Source organism: Chelonia mydas, chromosome 5 (genome assembly GCF_015237465.2).
Source record: "Chelonia mydas isolate rCheMyd1 chromosome 5, rCheMyd1.pri.v2, whole genome shotgun sequence".
NCBI lineage: Eukaryota > Metazoa > Chordata > Testudines > Cheloniidae > Chelonia > Chelonia mydas.
In genome coordinates this window covers 50,191,828-50,218,846 of record NC_051245.2, presented here as the reverse complement: position 1 = coordinate 50,218,846, position 27,019 = coordinate 50,191,828, and the positions used below count along the sequence as shown (strand labels likewise).

The 27,019-nt window shown below is 40.8% G+C and overlaps 1 protein-coding gene across 5 annotated transcripts in view; it reads right to left on the bottom strand.

Annotated features, from left to right (window-relative positions):
- The window catches only part of MSH3 (mutS homolog 3), a 184,891-nt gene that overhangs the window by 67,923 nt on the left and 89,949 nt on the right, over positions 1 to 27,019 (bottom strand). For 4 of the 5 annotated variants that reach the window (XM_037903159.2, XM_027828751.3, XM_043546279.1 and 1 more), the window contains 4 exons: positions 19,119 to 19,287; positions 7,781 to 7,845; positions 6,217 to 6,333; positions 1,942 to 2,049 (listed from right to left, as the gene is read on the bottom strand). In XM_037903159.2, coding sequence (XP_037759087.1) covers positions 1,942 to 2,049; positions 6,217 to 6,333; positions 7,781 to 7,845; positions 19,119 to 19,287 — 459 coding nt within the window. The remainder of the gene's footprint in view (positions 1 to 1,941; positions 2,050 to 6,216; positions 6,334 to 7,780; positions 7,846 to 19,118; positions 19,288 to 27,019) is intronic. The other variant, XM_037903160.2, reaches the window with a different exon arrangement.

Here is a 27,019-nt window from a genome sequence, read left to right as displayed (position 1 = left end):
AGTCCCCATAGTGAATTAATCAGATTTTAGTTTGTTTTCTCATCTGAGTATGCAGGAGTAAGATACCAATTCTCTGTAGACAAAGATAAGCAAAGTTCTCAAAGGTCCAAAAGTGATCAACATTAGAGAGAGAGAGAGAGAGAGAGAGAGTGAGAGAACTGACTTCACTTACACGACACACATTTAAATATACTTCCAAAGGGCTCTACTTTGTTCTAAAGCAATTTTCTGATAGCTTGCAGGTGAAGCCAGCTCACAGTTTAACCATTTACCTATAATTTTATTGCAGTTAAATAATATTAAGTAAAATATATTTTAATTGTTTAATATATCCAACTGTTACAATATCTCCCAATAACATTATTTATTCCTTCAGTAAGACTTGGAAAAGTATTCTATTGCAATGATTTCAAGTATATACCTAATTTAATTAGTATAGTTGTAAACTTTAGTAAATTTATAGAATATGTTTAGAATATTTTGGAAATCAAGACAAATTACATAACAGAAAATTATTTAGCTAAACACATTTTTGTTTTACTCTTAGTTGTTTCCACTAAGCTTTGTATTTTCTCAAATGCCTTTCCTCTGCAGAAGTAAAGTTTTATGTGGGTATACAAACCACAAGCCATCAACAGAAGGGAAAATTTGTGGGCTGATAAATATTAGGACTAATAGGTTGAAACACAAAGCTCTCATATAGTCTGTGGAAATCATCATCTGCAAATATTAGTTTTTATAGAAATGTTAGTACTAAAAAGAGAAAGATCAAAATTTTTTGTATTCTAAACATAATAAATCGGTCTTATAAGAACAAGTGAACAAAATTCTCTCTCTTCATATTTACTCAGCTTTATACCTAAGTTCCCTCTGAGGCGCGCAGCAATGCAGCAGGCTATAAAGAGCCTTGCAAGCGGGCAGTAACAGGGGCCTGGCAGGGAGGGGAGCAAGTTGGGGCGTGCAGGCCAGGGCTGCCGTTGGCCTCCTCCCTGGCCCCGAAGCGCCTGCCAGCGGGGAGAAGGCTGGGGGGAGTCCTCTGGCTCCAGCCGAAGAGCTGCTGCTGGCGGAGAGAGGGCTGGAAGGAATCCTCTGGCCCCAGCCCCAGGGCTGCTGCAGACAGGGAGAGAGCTGGGAGGAATCCCTGGGGCTGCTGCTGGCGGGGAGAGGGCTGGGAGGAATCCTCTGGCCCTAGCCGCAGGGCATCCTGCCCCCCAAATTTCTCATTCCCAGCCCCACCCCAGAACCCGCACCACCAACTGGAGCCCACACTCCAACCCTCTGCCACAGCCCTGAGCCCCCTCCTGCACCCCAAACCCCTCATCCATGGCCCCACCCCAGAGCCTGCATCCCAGCCCTAAGCCCCCTCCCACAATCCAAACCCCTTGGCCCCACCCCCGCCACAAAATATCACCTCCCTATTGGTGCACCAACAAAATTCATTCTGCACATGGATATAAAAAATTTGAGGGAACATTGCTTTACACCAATATTGAGAGTTTTAGCAAAGGTGTTATTTGGTATGTCAGCTGAGGACTACTAAATTGAAACAGACTGAAAACTGATCAGCACTGTAGACATTTCAGGACTTACTCCATGGAAGCATAAAGCTTTGGCCCCAATCCTACACAGATTTACACAAGTTTAATTTGACACACTGAACACTTCATTTGAAGACAACGGAACTACGCACGTATGAGTAAATGGTTGTTGACAAAATGCAAGTCTTTCTAAAAACTTGTTTTTGGTCTTTGCATTATGTAATTTACATGGTAAACTCATCAGGGTTGAGACCATGCCTTAGTCTATGTTTGTAAAACAATGCTGAAACTTACAGTACTATCAACATATTTAACAGTACATTTTACTGTGCTAAGTACGCCAGATCAAAGCTTATTTTAGTATTCTGCCTTTTAAATCAATAAACAGTTTAAAACTGATTACCTGCAATAGTCTCCTTGTTTAGCAACCTTGGCCAATGAGAAAATGCAGTCAATAGTTGCTAGATGCCCAACCGCCTTCAACACAGAGTGATAATATTCACTAAAACGACTATATATATGTAGAGAAGGGAGAAAATAATGAATAAAAATAAATAAATAACTTCATATGAATCCATATTTTGACATGTATTGTCAAAATATAGCCTTTGCTTGGCTCTCACAGGGCTCTTATGGTATTAAAATTAAACTAAAATCAAATCTCCCAGCAGTTTGTCAAACTTATAATGTGGAACTCAATCTTAATCATGATGAACTTTATATTCATAGTGTAACCCTGCATTATTTCTGCACATTAAAAGGAAGGCAAACTGAAATTAATTAACTTGTATATAGAGGGTCTGCAGCTGATCCCTGCTGCCTAAGGGACTCCACAAAAATGTTCCTGTTTATCACAGTGGCTGACTGAACTCAGTCACTCACTTCAACTGTAAGTTATTGTAAGGAAAAAATCAAAAAAAGTGCCCTGACACAGGAGCTCTCCAGGGTCTCTTAGAAAACAAGGCTCTTCACCATGGAAAGTTCATAATTTCATTTCCCTTTCTGAGTACAGTTCCTTCAATACATGTATGAAGTTAACAGAGGCCAAAGACAAAGTTTTCAGTAGACTCACTTCCTTAGCCTTAATACATTTCTTTCCTTTCCTGTTAATTTACAGTCGGAAAATTTAAAGGTATCTACAGTTCTACTTGTAAAATTGGAAACATAAGGGAAACACAAATCATGCTGAGGGAAGAAAAAAAACTCAAAAAATGAAAGATGGTCTCCGACAGAGTAACTCTCATTTTCCCCATCTCTATACTGCTCTAGCAGCAAATGTGGGAAATTCACCAAAGTGGAAGACAATTTGAAGGGGAAGAACCCAAAAAATTAAAAATGGCTCATAAAAGAAAATACCTAAACTCCACAGATGAGAACCAAAGTTAAGAGGCTTATGGCAGAAAGGATGTGAATCCAATCACTGTCCAAAGAGGTTTAAGCTAAAAAGTTGGAAAAATCACTTTTAAACTAGGGTTGTTAATTAATCACAGTTAACTCACACGATTTACTCAAAAAAATTAATCGCAATTAAAAAGTTAATCACGATTAATCGCAGTTTTAATTGCACTGTTAAACAATAGAATACCAATTGAAATTTATTAAATATTTCGGATTTTTTTTATATTTTCATATACATTGTATTCTGTTATAATTGAAATTGAAGTTTTTTATTCAAATATTTGCACTGTAAAAATGATAAAGAAATAGTATTTTTCAATTCACCTCATATAAGTACTGTAGTGCAATCTCTTTGCCGTGAAAACGCAACTTACAAATGTAATTTGTTACATAACTGCACTCAAACAAAACAATGTAAAACTTCAGAGCCTGCAAGTCCACTCAGTCCTACTTCTTGTTCAGCCAATCACTAAGACAAACAAGTTTGTTCATGTTTACAGAAGATAATGCTGCCCTCTTCTTATTTACGTCACCAGAAAGTAAGAACAGGCATTTGCAAGGCACTTTTGTAGCCAGCGTTGCAAGGTATTTACTTGCCAGATATGCTAAACATTTGTGTGCCCCTTCATGCTGTGGCCACCATTCCAGAAGACATGCTTCCATGCTGATGATGCTTGTTAAAAAAGAAAAAAAATGCATTAATTAAATGTGTGACTGAACTCCTTGGGGGGAGAATTATATGTCTCCTGCTCTGTTTTACCTACAGTCTGCCACATTTCATGTTATAGCAGTCTTGGATGATGACCCAGCACATGTTGTACATTTTAAGAACACTTTCACTGCTGATTTGACAAAACACAAAGGTACCAATGTGAGATTTAGAAAGATTGCTACAACACTTGACCCAAGGTTTAAGAACCTGAAGTGCCTTCCAATATCTGAGAGGGACAAGGTGTGGAGCATGCTTTCAGAAGTCTTAAAAGAGCAACACTCTGATGCGGAAACTACAGAACCCAAATCACCAAAAAAGAACATCAATCTTCTGCTGGTGACATCTGACTCAGATAATTAAAATGAACATGCGTCAGTCTGCACTGCTGTGGACTGTTATCAAGCAGAACTCGTTATCAGCATGGAAGCATGTCCCCTGGAATGATGGTTGAAGCTTATGAATCTTTAGTACATCTGGCACATAAATATTTGGTGACACTGGCTACAACAATACAATAAGAAGGCCTGTTCTCACTTTCAGGTGATATTGTAAATAAGAAGTGGGCAGTATTATATCCTGCAAATGGAAACAAACTTGTTTCTCTTAGCGATTGGGTGAACAAGAAGTAGGACTGAGTGGACTTGCAGGCTCTAAAATTGTACATTGTTTTATTTTTGAATGCAGTTTTGTTTGTACATAATTCTACATTTGTAAGTTCAACTTTCATAATAAAGAGATTGCACCACAGTATTTGTATTAGGTGAACTGAAAAATACTATTTCTTGTTTTTTTACAGTACAAATACTTGTAATCAAAAATAAATATAAAGTGAGCACTGTACACTTTGTATTCTATGTTGTAATTGAAATCAAAATATTTGAAAATGTAGAAAACATCCAAAAATATTTAAGTGGTATTTGTAGCGAGGTGATGACCCACCGGTGCGACGCCTCCTGCTGGTTGTCTTGGGAATTAGCTCTTCCAGCCCAGAGCACTCTCTGCAGGCCAGTGTCTCGCCTGCCACTGGCCCCCCATGTCCCTCCCGGACCCCAGTGCCCCTCTACATCAGGGTTCTGCCCCCCGCAGTAGCCGACAATCTGGGTCTCCCCACCCAGGAAACCCCCAACCCTCTATCCCCAAGTTGCCTCAGTGGCTACTGCCAGTCACCATCCAGCCCCCAGTCACCATCTAGCCCCGCTCACTGGGGCAGACTGCAGTCTGTAAACCACTCATCAGCCTCTGCCTATTCCCAGCCTACACCTCTGTAGCCCCAGTACCTTTCCGGGCCTTTAGCAAGGCCTGCAGCCTGGGGGGTTTCCAGGCTGGAGCTCCCCAGCTCCTCTGGCCTTTCCGCAGCCCTGCTCACTCCAGGCACCCTTTTCTCCCAGGTAGCCAGGTCCTTCTCACTAGAGAGACAGTCTGCCTGAGCTCCTGGCTCACAGCCCTTTTATAGGGCCAGCTGTGGCCTGATTGGGGTGTGGCCCCATCTGTGGCTGTTTCCCCAATCAGATTAGGTTTTTTCTAGGCCCCAGCCCTCTCCAAGGGCTGGCTTTTAACCACTTCTGAGCCAAAGTGGGGTGACCACCCCGCTACAGTATTCTATTATTGTTTAACAAGGCAATTAATCACGCAATTATTTTTTTTTAATTGCTTGACAGCCCTATTTTAAACTGCTATGAAATTCAAAGCCCACTTTTGAGAAAACAAACAATAATTTGGGTAAACTCTACCTAGATATAAAACTTATATCATATGCAAGTAGTGAGGGGCAATATTACTGAAATAATGTTTCTAATGAAAGCACAGTTACAGATAATAAAATGGTTAAAATCCAAGATGTATGCCTGCACAGAATCTGAACAATTATCTGAGACACTGACTGTGGATATTCTGAACATCCTCAACACAGAAACGTATCAGTATTATTACATGTTACAGCAAATTATGCCTTAATTCTTCAATAATGAGACACTTAATGAAGAACTCAGGCAGTATCTGAATATAATGTTTTAAAAGGACATTCAGCTTAAAAATCGTACATTACAAACAAATGTCTTTACCTATGTCACATTTATGACTATTAAAGTGAAAAAATATTAAAAATTCAATTTGCTTGTTACAATGAATGACCTTTGTTTTCTTTTTCAGTTACTTTGAACTTGAACAATAAAATCACTAAAGTCAGTTTCACTTTCTTTTGTAATCAGTTGCACCTTTCAAGTCCTTAGTGCTGCAATATTTAGGTTTCAACATAGCTCCCCAGTATTTGATTTGTTTAAAAACTGATTTCACTGGAATTTAAAATACTGAGGAAACATTCCTGTTAGTCTTAGGTTTTATAAAAATTTTATTTTAAGAGCTTTAAATTTAGGACCATATTTTAGTTTAGTTTCTCATAAGGCAGTCTACAAGAAATCTAATCAGCAATTTTTTCTTTTCATTTTGAGAAACATTTTCTTTTCTTGCTTTCATAGCTAGCAAAAAAAACAAAAACAAACCAACAACAAAAAACCCAAACAAACCAAAAACAAAAAACCCATCAGATTCTACTTTTCATTGTAAACTCACTCTAAAAAATTTAGCCATTCAGCGTTGCAGTCAAGGACTAGCTGCTCCCGGAGCTGATTCAGATGTCTGTAATTTTCTACAATAAAAGGAGAATGGAAACGGCTGACAGCTTTTGTGCTAGAAGAGAGAAAAAAAGCCAAATAGGAAATCAAGGTTACTAAGCAATCAGTTATGCCATCAACGTGGAAAATTAGACTAGTTTTCTTATTCTCTGTGAGCCTTGAAAATAAACAGATGTAAAAAAATGCATGTTCTATTATTGTACTGCTGAACTCTGTTGATTCCAATAATCTTTATCGTAAATAAAGTACTTGGTTACTATGGTGCAGTCAGTGCAGAAAGCTTTTGAAATACATTTCAGAACGTAATATAAATGGCCAAGGAGCATGGCATACAATATTCTGCTTAGCAACAGAGGTTTATCATCTTAAAAAAAGCACAAATGGGTGACTTTTTGTGACTAATAGTGATTGTACTTATAACAAACATCAAATAATTTCACAATGATGACCTCACTGAGGAAGACTTATTGGTAGCCTAAGGCAAAATTAGTAAACACAGGCTGTGTCTTGCATGAATGCTAGTTTGATTTGGGACACTTAAAAAAAAAATCTCTTTTTTGACATTAGCACACATTATCTCACAAGTTACAGTTACAATAATTTATTGTTTAAAACATTAGTTATGGACTACTGTATATACTTTTCTTATTGTTGCTCTTCCGTAAACCAATAGCCTAACAGCACATAACTGGAGCATGCTTTATTATGCCTATTACTGGGTTAGATAATATTAAAGAATATTATCCCTCTCGATTACCTTGACCATTGAAGTGTTAAGTGACCTTGCTAGTCATCTGTGCAATTGTGATCACATATTACATTTTTCATTTTTAAGGTGCTCAACACACTATTTAAATAATAAATCAGAAGTCAGAGAAGAAAAAAGCCAATTAGATCATCCAGCCCATCGTCATCTCATCTACCAGAACCCCTCCTCCCCTCGCCCCCAAATAGCTAAAGCAATTCTTATGTAACAATCAACAAAGCAAGCAAGGTTTGTATACATGAGTGTAAAATGATATTTTAATGACAATGACTTCATTCAGATACACAAATGTCATATCTTTAGATGGCTACGGTTATAGCTCTGAATAAATAAATATAAAACCCACCATGATTATGTGAATAGGGTACTGTATATAGACACACACATGCATAGCATATATATCATGTAATACAAACAGATTAAGAAAAATAATTTGCACACAAATTTCTATTGAGGGTTTTTTTTTTTGTTGTTTTTTTTTTCCCAAAGTCAAGTATAATGTTGTTAAGGATCTATCCTGCTAAACATTTCTTCCAGGAACTCAACTTCCCAGTATTTTACAGACTTTACTATAATGTATAAATTAAAGGGTTTTTTTTGTTTAATTGCTTTTTAAAACTGTTTAAAGGTTTTAGAAAAGTATATACTACCTACATTTTAATTATAAAAGAAGAATTATACTATAGTTCTGTCTATGTGCTGGAATAAAACAAAAATTTAAGACATTTTTACATACCTACCAACTTTAACCCAATCAGAGGGTACAGAAGATAAGAGTGAATTCTTGACTTCTATCAGAAACTAAAATAAATAAAAAATGTTTACACATTAAAGATGTGATTATTAGACTATTCAACCAAGTTCTTCATACACAAAAATGTCTGTGTGCAAGTAATAGCATTTGACTCCTGGTAGCGTTCACAGTTATGTTGAACTATGTCCACATGCTTAAGACAACACAGCCCAGCCCCGAATATATTCAAACTGGGGAGATTTTGAAGAAAACATCCTGTATGACTGTGGCCTGCACAAACAAGTTATCTTTTTTCATTCTCCCCTCACTCCACTCTCAAAACAAATCCCTTTTCTCTGAATACCTGATGGCCATTAACTAGCCAGAGGCTAAATTCCTGCATAATCCATGCACAATTATTTCTCACTATACAGTGGATTTATGCAAGCCCTTTATTCTGACTGGCTACTGCAAATGCCCCTATTCTGATGGGATACTGTGTTTAGAAACCCTCAGTGATAAGTCTACAACTAACAGGGATTCATAAACTCCTCACCATCTTCCCACTCACACTAACCTGAAATATCAAATACAATCCAATTTAAAGAGATTACTTTCTAAGTAGGAGTCTTCGACCAGGGTAAATGAGAAGCTGGGGAAGGAATGCATTCAGAAGACAGGGTTTAGAGTGGGCAATGGGGTAAGGAAAGGGTCAGAAACTGAGGCAGCTATATTTGCTGTGGTCATGGTGACTGAGAATTGAAGGTAGTGGTCAATGAGTGTGCAGAAATTCATAGGACCCAAGTACAGCTTAGGGGTAAAAGGAAGAGGAGAACATTTCAGTATAATAACTTGAAGCTGTGTCCCCTTAACCCAATGACAACTAGAGCTGGTTGGAAATTTTTCAAAGGAATGTTTTCCCATTGGAAAATGCCAATTCATTGAAATCAAAATGTTGCCGATTTTTTCATGACAAAAATTGACAATATGTGAAGTGACCTTCTCCCGCACTTGGGTTTCCTCCCTTCTCCCCCCGCTACATTCTCCTCCTCCTCTCCAGTCACAGATGCAGAAGATTCTCATCTGTTCTTCTCCCCTAGCCTCTCCACTTGCACCAAGGACCCCAGCCCATCCCATTCTCATCTCCTCCCATACTCTTCTCTTTAATCTTTGGCTCTTTCCCCTAACAATACAGACATGCTTTAGTCTCTCCCATCTTAAAAAAATCCTTTCCTTAACTCCACTTGCCTCGCCAACCACCACCCCAACTCTCCCTTCTTTTCACTCCTAAGCTCACCAAGAACACAAAGTGTACAGTGCTCATTTTATATTATTTTTATTACAAATATTTGCTCTGCAAAAAAGATGAACAAAGATAGTGCAACCTACAAGTCGAAGCATGAAGGGGCATATGAATGTTTAGCATATCTGGCTCTTAAATACCTTGCAACACCAGCTACAACAGTGCCATTTGAAGGCCTGTTGTCACTTTCAGGTGACTGTACATAAGAAGTAGGCAGCATTATCTCTCATCAAACCTGTTTGTCTCAGCAATTGGTTGAACAAGGAGTAGAACTGAGTGGACTTGTAGGCTCTAAAGTTTTACATTGTTTGTTTTTGGGTGCAGTTATGTAAAAAAAATTCTGCATTTGTAAGTTGAACTTTCATGATAAAGAGATTGCATTGCAGCTCTTGTATGAGGTTAATTGAAAACTACTATTTATTTTATCTTTTTTACACTGCAAATATTTGTAGTAAAATAATAAAGTGAGCATTGTGCACTTTGTATTCTGTGTTATAATTGAAATTAATATATTTGAAAATGTAGAAAAACCTCCAAAAATATTAATAAATTTAGATTGGTATTTTATTATCAGTGCAATTAAAATGGTGATTCATTGCAATTAATTTTTTAATCAAATTAATTTGTTTTGAGTCAGTCGTTCGAGTTAACTGCGATTGACAGCACTACAAACAACATATGTTATACAGGTTTCAGAGTAGCAGCCGTGTTAGTTTGTATTCGCAAAAAGAAAAGGAGTACTAGTGGCACCTTAGAGACTAACCAATTTATTTGAGCATAAGCTTTCATGCTCACGAAAGCTTATGCTCAAATAAATTGGTTAGTCTCTAAGGTGCCACTAGTACTCCTTTTCTTTATATGTTATACAATTAATTAGATACCAGAACATACTACTTTGGTATTTTTAGTCACCAGTTAACTAAATGAAATACTACCAGATTGTTGGGGCTTTCTTGTAAAGAGCCAGAGACTTTTACACTTCATAGTGGTATATTATTTATGCTATGCCAGAGATGTATCCATGATATTTTCCAAGTAAGAACACGAGATCACTAATTCCAAAACTTTACAACTGAAACTAGATTATCACACCCAGAAAAAATAAGTAATGAGTCAAGGGAGATATATGGGAAAGAGTAGGGTTAGAACAGTGAAGATTATGTGAATATTTGTTGCATATTGCGTGACCCATGTTAGTTATTTTTTAACAAGTCAGTAAGTGAGATAGATTTGAGAAAGAAGGAAGGCATTCTTAGATGAAAGGAGTCAGCTGTAAAAAGAATTTTCAGCAGAGATTAGATTAAATACACAGTCTGACCACCTTTAGGACATGTTGCAAGACTCCCCTGTTTGATAAAGCTTTTCCACTATAACCACTATGATTTATTTCAGGTTTCAGAGTAGCAGCCGTGTTAGTCTGTATCCGCAAAAAGAAAAGGAGTACCTGTGGCACCTTAGAGACTAACACATTTATGTGAGCATAAGCTTTCGTGAGCTGCAGCTCACTAAGGTGCCACAAGTACTCCTTCACTATGATTTAGATAGCCAACCTTCCCCACCTCACAAACACAACCCAGCAATCACCCCAAGCATAGCCTACTGTAACCAGGGAAAGAAGAAGAACAAGAACAGAATACTCCATGAAGTCTACTAGGGACAAGAGGGCCAAAGGCATATTGGGCTGTATTATTAAGAGCATTGCCAGTAGATCAAGGGAAGTGGTTACTCCCCTCTATTCTGCACTGGTGAGGCCACACCTGGAGTATTGCATCCAGTTTTGGTCCCCCCCACTACAGAAGGGATGTGGACAAATTGGGGAGAGTCCAGTGGAGGGCAACGAAAATGATTAGGGGGCTGGGGCACATGACTTATGAGGAGAGGCTGAGGGAACTGGGATTATTTAGTCTGCAGAAGAGAATAGCGAGGGGGGATTTGATAGCAACCTTCAACTACCTGAAGGGGGGTTCCATAGAAGGTGGAGCTTGGCTGTTCTCAGGGGTGGCAGATGACAGAACAAGCAGCAATGGTCTCAAGTTGCAGTGGAGGAGGTCTAGGTTGGATATTACAAAACACTATTTCGCTAGGAGGGTGGTGAAGAACTGGAATGGGTTATCTAGGGAGGTGGTGGAATCTCCATCCTTCGAGGTTTTTAAGGCCTGGTTGACAAAGCCCTCGCTGGGATGATTTAGTTGGTGTTGCTCCTGCTCTGAGCACGGGATTGGACTAGACCTCCTGAGGTCTCTTCCAACCCTAATATTCTATGATTCTACGACACGATACAGCTCTGTTTACCTGGGAAGCATTTAGATGCTATGATTGGCACTATAAAATCCCTAAAATAGATTAATTAGATAATGAGATAGCTACAGGTAGGAGCAACACTGTGTAGGGGCTTGAAAGTGAAGAGAGTAAACTGTTTCTAACAATTGGGTTACTGGTATGCTAGTTTTACAGCTTTTTTAAACAGCTTGCCTCCTGATTAACTTTAATATACTGGTAGGATGGAGCACTGCAATCATCCCATACTCTGTCCATATTTATTATTGAATGAACTCAAACAGCCTACAATCACCAAGTTAGTCAGTTTGTGTTCCTAACATCTGTAGCAAGAAGTGAATGCAGAGATTTCAAGATCAAGAAAATACTGAATGCTAATGCTTTTTCATCCTTTAATTCTTAGCTCTATCAGATAAGCACTTAACGGTACTTTATTGAATGGTAGCTGAAGCACTGCTTATGCCATATAGGAAGCAAACAGTTGCCAGATGCAGGAAATACTTCCTAATCCTTGTGTGAAACAAACAGTGCTGCTATCACTAACTGGACAGCCCTCTGTTCTGTTTATTGCCTAAAATGAATTGCATTAGAGGTCTGGAAACAAAAGATTAGATACATATGGGTGTAACTTCATGTGTTGTGGAAAACTGCATCTGCCAAATGGAGCTTTATCTGAATTCCAAGAGGAAGTTACTATAAAATTTACGTCAATAGGAGTTGTGGACACCTACTGCCTCTGAAAATCATGTCCCATGCTTAGATTCTTAAGTATGGCTGTAGAAGCCACTCTTTAAGCACCTGGTTTATAAAATTTTGGCCTATGGTTCTCTACAGGATGATGCGTTTTCTACCCAGAATGTCCTGACTGGAAAGGTGAATAGCTAAAGTCTTTCCTACAGCTTTCCAGGAAAGTATACTCCTCTTCCTCAACAAACTCCAGCGAATAAGTCTTTCAAACTAAATATGAACAGCAAAGCCAAAATGGAAAATAAGTTAAGCAGAGATTTCTAGGATGCATCCATTACAGAGAAAAACATTACTCACCTGGTAATTCACTTTGTCAGAGCCCTTCCTCATCTCACATCCTGTGGATAATTCCAGACAAGCTACATAGCACCCTCTACGAGGATGAGTGGAAGGCAAATAGTGAAAAGCAGAGGTAAAGTTATAAGAATACACTCAATTCCCAGCCCTTCAGTAAACTTTAAATGCATCAGTTCCCAGCCCAAAGAGAATCCCCCACAACACAAGGGGAGGAGGAAGGGATTCAGTGTGGGAGAAAAGTAGGGATTATGACAAATTGAATTACTAGTGAGTAATTTTCCCTTGTCATTCATTCCCTTCTTCTCCCATCTTGTCAATAAATGTAGGCCCAACCAGTGGATATAGAAAGCAGCCTCATAAGAGGAGATAGGCTTTCACGAGAGGTGACTTGAAAAACTTTAGGATTTAACTCTGCCCTTGTCACCTATATTCATCCAAGAAAGTGTGATGAAATTGTTAGGCAGGAATTATGAGTGACCCTTGAGTTTTCCAGTGTAGGGACCTCAGCCCAGAGGTAGAAAGGTATAGTCTTGAGCAATTGTTCACAAGTCAGGTTAATACATTACTTTAGTGAATGACTGATACAGGCCCAGTAGCCAGCCATCCTACTTTCGGTCTTGGAAATGGACAAACAGTTCTTGTCATCCTAAAGCAGCTCCCCCTGTGGGCATACCTCTGGGCAATTATGAACAGGGTCAGGAGGACACATTTAGAAAAGCTGGACGTGCACAAGTCTATGGGGCCGGACGAGTTGCATCCGAGAGTGCTAAAGGAATTGGCGGATGTGATTGCAGAGCAATTGGCCATTATCTTTGAAAACTCGTGGCGAACGGGGGAAGTCCCAGATGACTGGAAAAAGGCTAATGTAGTGCCAATCTTTAAAAAAGGGAAAAAGGAGGATCATGGAGCAGGTCCTCAAGGAATCAATCCTGAAGCACTTACACGAAGGAAAGTGATCAGGAACAGTCAGCATGGATTCACCAAGGGTAGGTCATGCCTGACTAATCTAATAGCCTTCTATGATGAGATTACTGGTTCTGTGGATGAAGGGAAAGCAGTGGATGTATTGTTTCTTGACTTTAGCAAAGCTTTTGACACGGTCTCCCACAGTATTCTTGTCAGCAAGTTAAAGAAGTATGGGCTGGATGAATGCACTATAAGGTGGGTAGAAAGTTGGCTAGATTGTCGGGCTCAACGGGTAGTGATCAATGGCTCCATGTCTAGTTGGCAGCCGGTGTCAAGTGGAGTGCCCCAGGGGTCGGTCCTGGGGCCGGTTTTGTTCAATATCTTCATTAATGATCTGGAGGATGGTGTGGATTGCACTCTCAGCAAATTTGCGGATGATACTAAACTGGGAGGAGCGGTAGATACGCTGGAGGGCAGGGATAGGATACAGAGGGACCTAGACAAATTGGAGGATTGGGCCAAGAGAAACCTGATGCAGTTCAATAAGGATAAGCGCAGGGTCCTGCACTTAGGACGGAAGAACCCAATGCACAGCTACAGACTAGGGACCGAATGGCTAGGCAGCAGTTCTGTGGAAAAGGACCTAGGGGTTACAGTGGACGAGAAGCTGGATATGAGTCAGCAGTGTGCCCTTGTTGCCAAGAAGGCCAATGGCATTTTGGGATGTATAAGTAGGGGCATAGCGAGCAGATCGAGGGACGTGATCGTTCCCCTCTATTCGACACTGGTGAGGCCTCATCTGGAGTACTGTGTCCAGTTTTGGGCCCCACACTACAAGAAGGACGTGGATAAATTGGAGAGAGTCCAGCGAAGAGCAACAAAAATGATTAGGGGTCTGGAACACATGACTTATGAGGAGAGGCTGAGGGAACTGGGATTGTTTAGTCTGCGGAAGAGAAGAATGAGGGGGGATTTGATAGCTGCTTTCAACTACCTGAGAGGTGGTTCCAGAGAGGATGGTTCTAGACTATTCTCAGTGGTAGAAGAGGACAGGACAAGGAGTAATGGTCTCAAGTTGCAGTGGGGGAGGTTTAGGTTGGATATTAGGAAAAACTTTTTCACTAAGAGGGTGGTGAAACACTGGAATGCGTTACCTAGGGAGGTGGTAGAATCTCCTTCCTTGGAAGTTTTTAAGGTCAGGCTTGACAAAGCCTTGGCTGGGATGATTTGATTGGGGATTGGTCCTGCTTTGAGCAGGGGGTTGGACTAGATGACCTCCTGAGGTCCCTTCCAACCCTGATATTCTATGATTCTATGACACCACCACTCTGCTCTTTCCATATTATTGTACAGAAAACAGTTTTTGGCTAGATGAGAGGGGGTCTCAGGGAGGTTCCAGTATGGAAAAAGGATGAGAAATTTTTCTTAAAGTTGTAAACTTGTTTCTGAAAGTTGTACCAAGTAGGTAAAATTCAGTGGCTCTCTCTATAGCCAGAGAATGCAGTTTCTTCGCAAGGAAATGGGAAGGATTTGTGTATTGGGCAAACAGGCCCACAGGCTCTTTAACAGGGATGTTCAAAACTGTTTAGGGAGAAATTACTGAGGCAATTGAAATACCATCTTGTTATGTGAAAGACTAAGAATGAAAAGAATGAGGAGTACTTGTGGCACCTTAGAGACTAAAATTTATTTGGACATAAGCTTTCATGGGCTAAAGCCCACCTCATGAGCATCTGATGCAGCTTTAGCCCATGAAAGCTTATGCCCAAATAAATTTGTTAGTCTCTAAGGTGCCACAAGTACTCCTCATTCTTTTTGCTGATACAGACTAACATGGCTACCACTCTGAAACCTGTAAGAATGAAGAGTTAAATTAGAAAGCTTAGTTCAGCAACATGCTAAACTGAGGTTTTAGCAATGAAATGAGCTACTTTCATAGTCAACACAAGCAAGATAAACTTTCATGCATGTCTTTACAGACTTGGAAGCACAGGAGGTCAGTTCATTTAAGGGGTAATGTATCTCAAAACCGGTCTGTCTTTGAACTTGGAGGAATAAAGGACAGAAGCAAAAGTCTACTGGACCTCTGAAGATCAAGACAGCTGAAACCAAAACTCAGAAAGGGAAGTTCAGACTCAAACTGAACCTTACTAAAAGAAACTCTCAGACTTGTACTAGGGGACAATGGAAGGGTTCATGTCTATCGATTAGAAAAGGTCATCCAGATTTATGATTAATCTCTTTAAGTGAAGGCTTGAGGGTGAAGCCCATCTCTGTAATTACCTCACTCATTTTTCAGGACATAATGTTCAGGGAGATGGAGCTGGTAAGAACTAGGCACTGGAGAAAATCTTGAGTGATTAGGTGGGCCCCAATATATTCTTCACTACAAGATCTTGGAGTTTGTATGACAGGGATTCTGAAGCCACTTGAGGCAACTAGGATGGATAATAGGGAATAAACTTCTTCCCCCAATCCAGAAGGAATCCTGACAACGGGCTAAAGGCCCAAGAGAATCTTGTGTCTCTGGCATACCAATTCACAGAAGGAGTTCCCCACCAATGGGAGAATACTCCCAAGTGCATGCCACTTTGCCCCAGGACAAGGGAATGGAACCTATGAGCTCTGGGATTCTCTCTCTCTTTTACCAGAAAGACAAAGTAGCAGATAAAAATAGAGCTAAGGCCTGAAACATAGGACTGTCTCAATGCTTCTGAGACAAAGAGTTGTAACTTAAAGCCATTATAAAACAACAATATCACCTCCTGATTCTCCATACAAACTATCTGGAGAGTCCAGATTGTATCCCTGGTTCTGCAGCATCCCCTACAAGAGATTCTGGGTGAGTCATACAACACTCCAGTGTCAGTCTCCCCATCCATAACAAGAAGAAAACAATCCTTTTTTGTCTCCCAGTGGAATTAACTGTCCCCCCAGTCTCTCACACAATCACTGTGGGAAAACTTGTCTGTTCATCCCATGGGAGTTGACTGAAGTGTTTTGGGTCATTTTAGCCCCCCAACACATCCAGCTGACCCATTATGTGTCTGACCAGAGACCAGCGCCATCAACATGGATCCTGATCTGGAGGAAGAATTTCTCCACCTCACACTGTTAGTCCTATTTCAGGAATCAGGCAGAGCCCCTGTAAGACACAGGTGGACATTTTACCAGCAGTTTTTAAACTGACAAAAGCACTTCTCAGAGAGTGATTCTGACATACCAGCTGAACCCAGTTGATGCTGCTCATGCCTGTTGCCTTAGCCACAGATTCCCCCTAGGTAAACTGGTGCTTCTAGACCAGGGCCACAAGCACAGTCTGGTTGGATCACATTGTCACATGGACTTGGGATGACCAATAGTGGATCCAGCACTTTCGTGTGAAGCAGCAAATATTCCAGGACGTTTGTGATCAGTTTGTCCCAATATTCCAGCACTAGGACATCCTCATGATAGAGGCCAGGCTGATCCAGAAGCAAGTTGTTGTAGTCATCTGGAAACAGACTACCCCAGAGTACTATAGATCTGTGGCTAACCAGTTTGGAGCTGGCAAATCAATTGTGGGGGTTGTTGTGGCAGAGCTTTGTGATGTACCCAGAGAAAGGGGGGGGGGGGAGGAGGGGGTCATTACAAGTGTTCCTGAAATAGCTCGTTTTAAGAAAATGGGCTTTCCAAACTGCATCGGGGCCTTTGATGAGACTCACATGCCTATATAGTTTGGCCTCTTCAAGGAGCACATAAACCACAAAGGGTACTGCAGCATAATTATACAGGCTCTAGTCAACCACAGGGGTTGATTCATGGACACTAACGTGGGATGCACTAGCAGGGTGTGTGATGCCAGCATGTTCCAGTGATCAGGATTTTACCTTCATAGACAAGCTGAAACATTATTTCCACCAAATGACATAGTTATAAATGGAGTCACTATCTGCACTGTTATTCTAGGTGACTCTGCTTACACCCTGTTGCAAGGGCTTATAAAACCATACCCTGATTTCAGAGGATCTGGCAAAAGAAGATTCGACTACACGCTCAGTGCAATAGGCAGTCTGAAATCCTGTTGGAGCTGCCCTCAAAACCATTTGGATGCCAGTGTCATCAATGCAATCTGCATGATTGTGCCTTCCTGTGTCTACATAATGTCTGAGAGGACAAGAAGCCATCCACAATTAAATGGACACATAATTGGTTAAACAGCAGCAAACAAAGAGTAACTATTAATGGAATGATGCCAGATTGGAACCCCACTTGAGACCTCCCTCCACAGGGATCGGTTCTGGGTGCAGAGTTCTTTAACATCTTTATTAATGACCTGGATGTAGGAATAGAGAGCATACTGATTATATTTACAGAAAACAAAGCTATGGGGAGTTGCCAAAACTCTGGAGAATAGAGCTAAAATTCAGAGGGATCTTGAGAACTGGGCTATAGATGACAAAATGAAATTAAAGAGAGACAAATATAAGGTCCTACACGTAGGGAAGGAAAAACCAAATGCACAAATACAGAATGGGGGATAACTGGCTTGGCAGCAGCACTGCTGAAAAGGATCTCAGAATTGTGGTGGAGCACAACCTCAATATGAGTCAGTAATGTGATGCTGTTACAAAAAAAAAGCAAATGCAACTTTAGGTTGCATTAACGGCCTTTGCTGGAGTACTGTGTCCAATTTTGGTCACCGCTGTATAGAAAGGACATAGAGAAACTGGAAAGGATGCAGAGGCAAGCAACGAAGATGATCAAAGGGATGGAATGCAAGCCATATGAGCAAAGGCTGAAGGAACTGGGAACGTTTCGTTTGGAAAAAGAGGAAATTAAGGGAGGATGTGATAGCGGTCTTCAGATACTTGAAAGGCTGCCATAAAAAAGATGGGGAAAAGTTGTTCTCTCTTGCCACAGAGGACAGGACAAGGGGAAATGGCTTCAAACTACAGGACAGATTTAGATTAAATATCAGGAAAAACTTCCTAAGTGTAAGAACAGTCTACCTAGGGAGGTTGTGGAGGCTCCTTCACTAGATATTTTCAAAAGGATGCTGGATAGTCATCTGTCTTGGATAGTTTAGACACAACAAATCCTGCATTTTGGAAGGGGATTAGACTAGATGACCTTTTCTGTCCCTTCTAACCCTATGATTCTACCCCTCCATTGGTCTGTGTAGACCCATCTGTTGTCTTATACTTCTACTGCAAGCTCAGTAGGACACAGATCATATTTTTGTACTGTGTTTGTACAGCATCTAACACAATGGGTCCTGGTCCATGGCTAGGACTCCTAAGTACTATAGTAATAGAAATAATAAATAAAAAAAAAAAATGAGAGAAGAGGGACAAATTACAGATTTTAACCAGTTTCTTAAAGATTATTTTTCTTTTCTGTAAAATTATTTTAATGCTGTGCTTCCTGGTTCAATACAAATATCCCAGAATGTAACATCAGAAATGTTTTACCAAAAGTCTCCATGCAACTGTGTTAACAGTCTTTGGAAGCGAAGTACTGATGGAAGCAAACTATTGATGAATCAAATTGAACTGTACTAAAAAGAATTCCATCCCTGCAAAAACCCTGAAGAAACTGCAAAGACACAATATCCATGGTGAATTAAATAAAAAAGCGGTAAGGTAAGAACAATATTATTGAAAATAACAAGACAATAAGACAATGCACCCCAACAGACCTCTTATCACAGCCAGAATTACTTTTATCTAGTGACATGGTTTAATTAATCTTTCAGGTAAACTTAAGTTATTTTGTTGGCATGCACTGGTAGGCACATACACAAAATGACCTAAGTGATATTTTTATTACCTCCTGTCCAGATACTGTAACATACTCAGCATGAGGGTTCTTTATCATTCGTTGTATTTCTTGCAGATGAAATTGGATCTGGGAAATCACCTTCTGAATGTCACCCTTCTGCTTTCTGATAGTAGGGAAGTCTGTAAGATCCTTGAACAATTGGGTTTTATCTCCAGTTCTATTTATAAGAAACAGAAAAATGGTGTATTCCATATTTCTACTGTTTCGATATAATTATTTCCATCAGTAAACACAAGTTATGAGGTACCCATATAGTTTTGAGCATACCATATTATGTATTTGCCCGTCTCTCTTCTTTCAAAATGCACAAAACATGTAACTTCACAAGGAGAAAAACATGCATTCCACAGATATGGTCTCACTGAAAGAGTATACTACACTTACACATTACACACAGAATAAAGCCCCCTATGTTAGTGTTTTTAAGTCAAGCACTCAAAAGCTGGGAAATGACAGAATGAAGGAAGCTGCCTGTGCAACTTTATTTTGGCCCCCTTGTGCGTATGTATTATAAGATTGACTTTGACTACATGATCATATACCATTTTTCCACCTTCATAAGTCACTACCATCCCCACCTATAACAGCAATATTTCAATTTTAGAACAAATACAAAAATATAACCTTCTGATTGTGTCATAGCATAGATGTCACGTTTGCAATCTGGTAAAGGATAGAAAAGCTGCTAGCACACCAATAGGATAACTTCTGGGTTTTTACAGACCTAGAAAAGGCATATAATAAAAAGAAAAGGAGTACTTGTGGCACCTTAGAGACTAACCAGTTTATTTGAGCATGAGCTTTCGTGAGCTACAGCTCACTTCATCGGATGCATAGCATATCGTGGAAACTGCAGAAGACATTATATACACACAGAGACCATGAAACAAAACTTCCTCCCACCCCACTCCCCCGCTGGCAACAGCTTATCTAAAGTGAAGTGAGCTGTAGCTCACGAAAGCTCATGCTCAAATAAACTGGTTCGTCTCTAAGGTGCCACAAGTACTCCTTTTCTTTTTACGAATACAGACTAACACGGCTGTTACTCTGAAACCTGGCATATAATAAAGTGGACAGAAGGATGCTTACACCAGTGCTGAGAAAATATGGAATGCCTGAGGATTTAATAACTATGGTGAATGCGCCATATAGATCACCTACAACAGTGATCAGGACTTGTTTTGAAACACGCTCCTTTGAAGTGAAAGTGTATAGTATATAGAGCAGTATAAACAAGTCATTGTCTGCAGGAAATTTTAGTTTGTACAGACTTCGCTAGTGCTTTTTATGTAGCCTGTTGTAAAACTAGGCAAATATCTAGATGCGTTCATGTACCCCCGGTTGAGAATCACTGGTTTAACTAATTGTAGTACATATTGTAGTCATTTAAAGAGTCTGTGAGCTCTGTAGTGGTGTTCACTGTTTTCTGTGTTTTAGAAGTCATTAGAAACAACTCAGAGGAGCAGTCTGCATTAAGCTAAGCCTTGTATATTTACATATAATGAATTAACATGATTTGGGAGCCAACTGTGCCAAATTAGTGTCGTCTTATTATTTTTGTTGTGTAGTGAGAACAGAAAAAACAACTTTGATAAATTTAGCCTTTTTTCCTGTTCTTAATTCATATAACAGTCCTATAGACTTTTTCATTTATAACTATCATATCGTTTATGAGAAAACATTACAGCTGGATTTGCAACAAATTGGCTGAATATTGCTTTTTGTTGATTTTTACATGCATATTGCAGATCGTATGTTTATTAAACTAGAAAACATAAAATAAAAATTGGGGTAATATATCAGCCAGACCAGAAATAAAGGTTCATCTGTGGGAGTGGCACATCCTCTTCTCTTCACAGAGAAATAATGGCTGCAGGCACATGTCACTGGGGTGACAATATATATTTTGTTACATACAGCCAGTCAAACCCCAGCTCCTCCTTCAAAATTCATGCACAATATGGACATGGGGTGGGGGTGTGATATTTGGCAGCATATTGCACAGGTACAAAGCTTTGGGTTGGGGAGTGATTTATTCCAGTTCCTTCACAACAGTCTGAAAGTCACAGGGACATATCTTATTTTGTCATGTACTCAGTCAGTCAAAACCCAGCTCCATATTCAAACTCCATATACAATCGTGGAAATGGGGTGGAGGAGTGACACGTGGCAGCATATTGCACAGGACCAAAGTTTTGGTTTGGTGAGCAGCATGTTCTAGCTCCTGCAGTCACTGATAGTCACCGGGATGTGCAACTGGGGTTGACCCAAGACTTATTTTATCAAGTTTAACCAGTCAAAACACATCCCCTTACTCAAGCCCTATGTCCAATATGAAAATGGGATAGGGGCATGACACATGGCAGCATATTAATCAAGAATGAAGCTTCGGGTCAGCGAGGGTGACCAGACAGCAAGTGTGAAAAATCAGGACAGGGTGGGTTGGGGGGGGGGGGCGGGGGGGAGAATAGACACCTACATAAGGCAAAGCCCCAAATATCGGGACTGTCCCTATAAAATCGGTCACCCTAGGGTCAGCAAGTGGCATGTCCCAGCTCCTTTAGAATAGTCTGACAGTCACAGAGAGTGACACTTGGGGTGACCATAGACTTATTTTGTAATGTAGTGTCAGTCAAAACCCAGCTCCTTATTCAATCACTGTGTACAAAAAATGGCAGTGCAGTGGGGGTATGGCAGCATACTGCATAGGAACGAAGCTTTGGGTTGATGAGTGGAACATCCCAGGTCCTTCAGAACAGTCTGTCAGTTGCGGGGACGTGTCACTTGAGGTGACCGAAAACTTATTTTGTCAGGAACATCCAGTCAAAACCTTGTTCTCTATTTGATTATTTAATAAAAAAGTAAGTGTAAGCTAAATTTTCATCACTTTCATGCATATTAATTGATAACATTTCTAAAAATGTAATCTTAGAAATGTATTTTTAAATAATTTTGACTTTTGAATAAGGAACTGGGAAAAAATGGTTACCTACCTTTTTGTAACTGTTGTTCTTTGAGATGTGTTGCGCATGTCCACTCCATGTGCACGGTCATCAGATTTTTGCCTTCGCGGTAGCTGTAGGGCCAGCAGTGATGCACTCTGGAATGTCATGCCCATGCGTCAGTATACCAGGTGCTGTCCTCCCTACACCCTTTCAGTTCCTTCTTGCCAGCAACTCCGAGAGGGGGCAGGAAGGTGGGTATTGGAATGGACAGGAGCAACACATCTCAAAGAACAACAGTTACAAAAAGGTAGGTAAGCGGTTTTTCTTCAAGTGCTTGCTCATGCTGATCTCATTCTAGGTGACTCACAAGTAGTGTCAATGGAGGTGGGCTCGGAGTTCATGGTCTTACAGCATGTAGCACTGCTTTGCTGAAACCAGCATTGTCCCGGACCTGCTGGGTGAGTGCATAATGGGACATAAACGTGTGGACAGACAACCAGGTAGCAGCTCTACAGATCTCTTGGATCAGCACCTGAGCCAGGAAGGCTGATGATGCCTGCGCTCTAGTTTGAGTGAACCTTGACTATTGCTTGTGGAGGCACTTTCACCAGCTCATAGCAGTAGCGGATGCAGGCCATGATCCCGGACTAAATCCTTTGAGCAGATACTGGACGACCTTTAGTCTGTCTGCCACCACAACAAATAGCTGTGTTGAATTGCGAAACAGCTATGTCCTGTCAATGCAGAAGGCCAGCACCCTCCTGACATCCAGGGTGTGCAAACTGTGCTCCTCTTCTGAATTATGAGGCTTCAAGAAGAAGACAGGTAAATATAAGTCCTGGCTGGTATGAAACTGGGAAACTATCTTGGGCAGGAATGGCAGGTGCAGCCGCAGCTAGACCTTATCCTTAAAGAATACCATATAGGACAGTTCCGAAGTAAGTGTCCTGATCACAGACATTACCGCCACCAGGAACAAAACCTTTCAGGAGAGAAGGAGAAGGGAGCAGGAAGCCAGAGGCTTGAAGGGAGGCCCCGTGAGCCTTGACAGCATGAGATTCAAGTGAGATTCCCAGGGTGGGACAGGGTCCCAGATGTGAGGGTAGAAGCACTCCAGACTTTCAAAAACTAGGCCATCATGTCATGAGTGAAGATGGACCTGCCTTGGAATGGAGGATGGAAAGCCAAAATAGTGGACCCTATCGATGACCAGGACAAGCCCAGGAGCTTGAGGTGCAGAAGATAATCCAGGATCACCTGCAGCAAGGCCTGCTCAGCCCAGATACGTCATTCTGAAGCCAAGCACGTGAACCTTCTCCACTTAGCTCTGGTGGAGGACTTTCTGTTGCCAAACAAGACCTATTGAACACGGGCCGAGCATTCCCATTCTTCCGCATTCAGTCATACAGTATCCATGCTGTCAAGTGCAACGCCACCAGATTCAGGTGCAGAAGATTGCCGTGGTTCTGTGACAGTGGGTATGGCCAGTGAGGTAGTTGCACCGGGGCAGCTACCAAAAGGTCCAGCAGTGTTCTGAATGAGGGTTGGGAGCTATTAGGATAACCTTTGCCCTGTCTTGTTTCATCTTCATGAGGACTCTCTGGATCAATGGCACTGGTGGGAAGGCGTATCTCAGGGGCCCCGATCACAGGAGCAGGAAAGCATCTGACAGGGATCCCCTGTCCATCCCTCAGAGTGAACAGAACACATGACATTTCCCGTTCTGAAAGGATGCGAACAAGTCCACCTGGGGAGTTCTCCACTTCCTGAAGATAATACTGACCATCTATGGATGGAGCAACCACTCGTGGCAAGACAAGACGGTCCTGCTGAGATGATCAAGCAAGACATTCCTGGTGCCAGGCAGGTGCACGGCTATCAGATGAATGGCATACAGCACACAAAAATCCCAAAGGCGGAGAGCTCCTTGACAAAGGGCCGAAGACCTGGCACCACCATGCCTGTTCATATAATACCACTGTGGTGGTATTGTCCGTCAGGACCTGCACCACCTTGCCCTTCAGGTGGAACAAGAAAGTCTGGAAGGCCAGGCGAACCACTCTGAGTTCCCCGACGTTGATGTGGAGGGCCAGATCATCCCGCAACTAGTGGCCATGGGTGCTCAGCTCGCTCAGGTGGGCTCCCCAGCCCAGGTCTGAAGCATTGCAGACCAAGTCAGCGATGGGGACGGGGTCGCGAAGGGGACTCCCTCCAACACCAACCTGGGGTCCAACCACCAATCCAGGGATGATCTGATGTGGTTTGGCACCCTCACTACCCAGGCTAGGTAGTGCCTGTTGGGGATGTAGACCGACACCATCCACGCTTGCAGGGGCTTAACAATTACTTAACACTAACTACTATAAACAAATTATTTACAAGGCCATAAACTATTTACCTAAGGCTCAAGTCAGTAAAGATGAAACTGCTAGCCCTTGCTATGCAAGGAAAGGTGCTCCGACCAATCATCATGGCGGTAAGAAGGAACTGAGAGGGCTTAGGGCCAGTGGTTGCCTGGTATACCAACGCATGAGCACGGCATTCAAGGGGGCGCCACTGCTGGCCCTAAGGATACCGCTAAGGCAAAAATCTCTGACAACCACGCAGGTGGGTGTGCGCACACCTAGAATGGAATCAACATGAGCAAGCACTTGAAGAACCATCAACAAGGAGCTGGTACCAAAAACAAGGAGTTGGGAATAAGGAGCATACTTCAGCCTCATGGTCAGCCCTCAGTACAATCCTGTTTATCATACTGATGGACTATGTCAACAGGAATAACTCAAATGGAAAAGGTGAGACATTTGTATCTGCAGATGACATAGAAATATAGGCATCCTCAAAAGAAAACACTAGAGGAAATTGCAAATCAGTAGTATGACCAGCTAGACAGGCATAGGATGAAAATGAACACAACTAAGATACAGGTCATTTGGGTCAGTAGAGGTGCCGCAAGGAAATTGGATATAGAGATTAAGAAGCAAGACTAAATCAGACTGACAAGCTCATATATCTTGGTGGCTGGGTTATGGAAGACGGTGAGCTTGAACACGAGATACAGTCTAGACTATGGAGTGCTGGGAGAGCGTGGAGATGGTTGTTCATGACAAGCATACGTCACTGAGATTGAAAGACCAACTACACAGAACAATGGTGTTCCCTGCCGCATTTATGGTGCACGAGCATGGGCAATAGGAGACAGCAGGTTCAACTTCAAGTGTTTGAGATGAGAAGTCTGTGCCATAAAAGGAGTTACATGAAGAGACAGATTTTGAAATGAAAGTATTAGGATAGAAGTTAAAGTCCCTGACGTGGTTGATAATATCCAAGAAACATGACTTTGCTGGTTTGACTACATAGAGAAGATGAATGAATGGAAGCTGGTGAAGACAGCACGGTAGGAGAGGTTAGTAGGAAAGAGAGCCCAAGGAAAGCCAAAGAAGTGATGGATTGCATCAAAGAAGATAGGAAGCAGGTGAACCCTAGTGACACTGTGGACAAACAAAGATGGCTGATGCGTACATGACAACCTGACTACAGTCAATAGGATAAGAGGAAGAAGATTATTCTGTCATAGCTGTGAAATCTGATCTCTGAAGAGAAAATAAATCCAGGCATCTTACAAATAGTAAAAATAAGGAAAAAACCCTACTTTATTGTACCCAACGCAACTTCCCTTTTCACAAAAACAAAACTTGAACTAGAGCCAATAGCCAAGAGGATAACATTGAGATGAGCTCTGATTCTGAGATCCTAATATAGATATTATACAGGAGAAAGTAAAGCCAGTATTTTATAATACTGAATTTTTCAGAAACTATTTTACTGCTGATTAGACCTATTTCCAGGGGAATTGAAGGAGAAAGACAGCTGCTAGCCAGCAGCTGATTATAAAAACTCTGTCATTGCCTTGTGCCAGCCGCCCACTGAAAACAGAAAGGGCAGATTTCCAAAAATGGCAACTGCAGATATTTAGGCATTTTTAGGGTTTTAGAGTCAGTAGTACTTTTCAAAAGAATTTTTAGGAATACAATATAAAATATAACAAAAAAAACCAACACACACAGAGTGCCTATATATATACAAAATACATGATGAACTGTGGTAAAATACAGGTTTTACTGGCACAAGTATGAAACTCCTGCATATGTTCGAAATGCATAAAGCCATGAGTGAGTTATCCTGGTTAACCAAAACAAATTCAAATAACCATTTGCATTATGGTATGTGGTGATATTTTCTGTTTGCACTCTTTTAGAGGAAACTTTTGATTTAGAAAAAAATTAGGCTAACATTTTCATTGGTACTATTTTTTGTATTACTCCATCTACAACATCAAGCTATCTCAGTTACCATGCACATAGTGATAGAAAAATAAGTAGTAATATTTTTAAAACTTCAAAAAAGTAGCTATAGTAGAGCTTTTCCATAAATCAGGTATCAGGATGATAAGGTCTTCTATCCCACACCCTGCCAGACCTATAAATGAATTCTATAAATCAACAGAAAACCTATAATCCCAGCTATCCAACAGGACACACCAAGTGTTTCTAACTGCCCTTAAATCTGTCACTGGTCCAAGAGCAAATATTGGCAGTCCTAGATTTTGGCTCAATTAATTTTTCAATCCCTGCTGCAGAGAAAGATGAAAACATTTTTCTGTCAATTACTTTAAAATTAACATCTATTTTAAAAGTACTCAGAGATTTGGAATATGAAATGTAATCCTGTTAAAGACAGATTAACCCGCAAATCATGAAGAGCAGATCAAGAGACAGAAGGTGCAAAATAAATAAAATTAATTTCAGGGCAGCTTATTTTGTCTGAGGCAAGGGATTTATTGTATTACTGTGCTGCCCAAATATGGTATAAATAATTATATGGCACCTTTCATCAGAGGATCTTAAAGCACTTCACACACTAAGTTTCATAACACCCCTATGA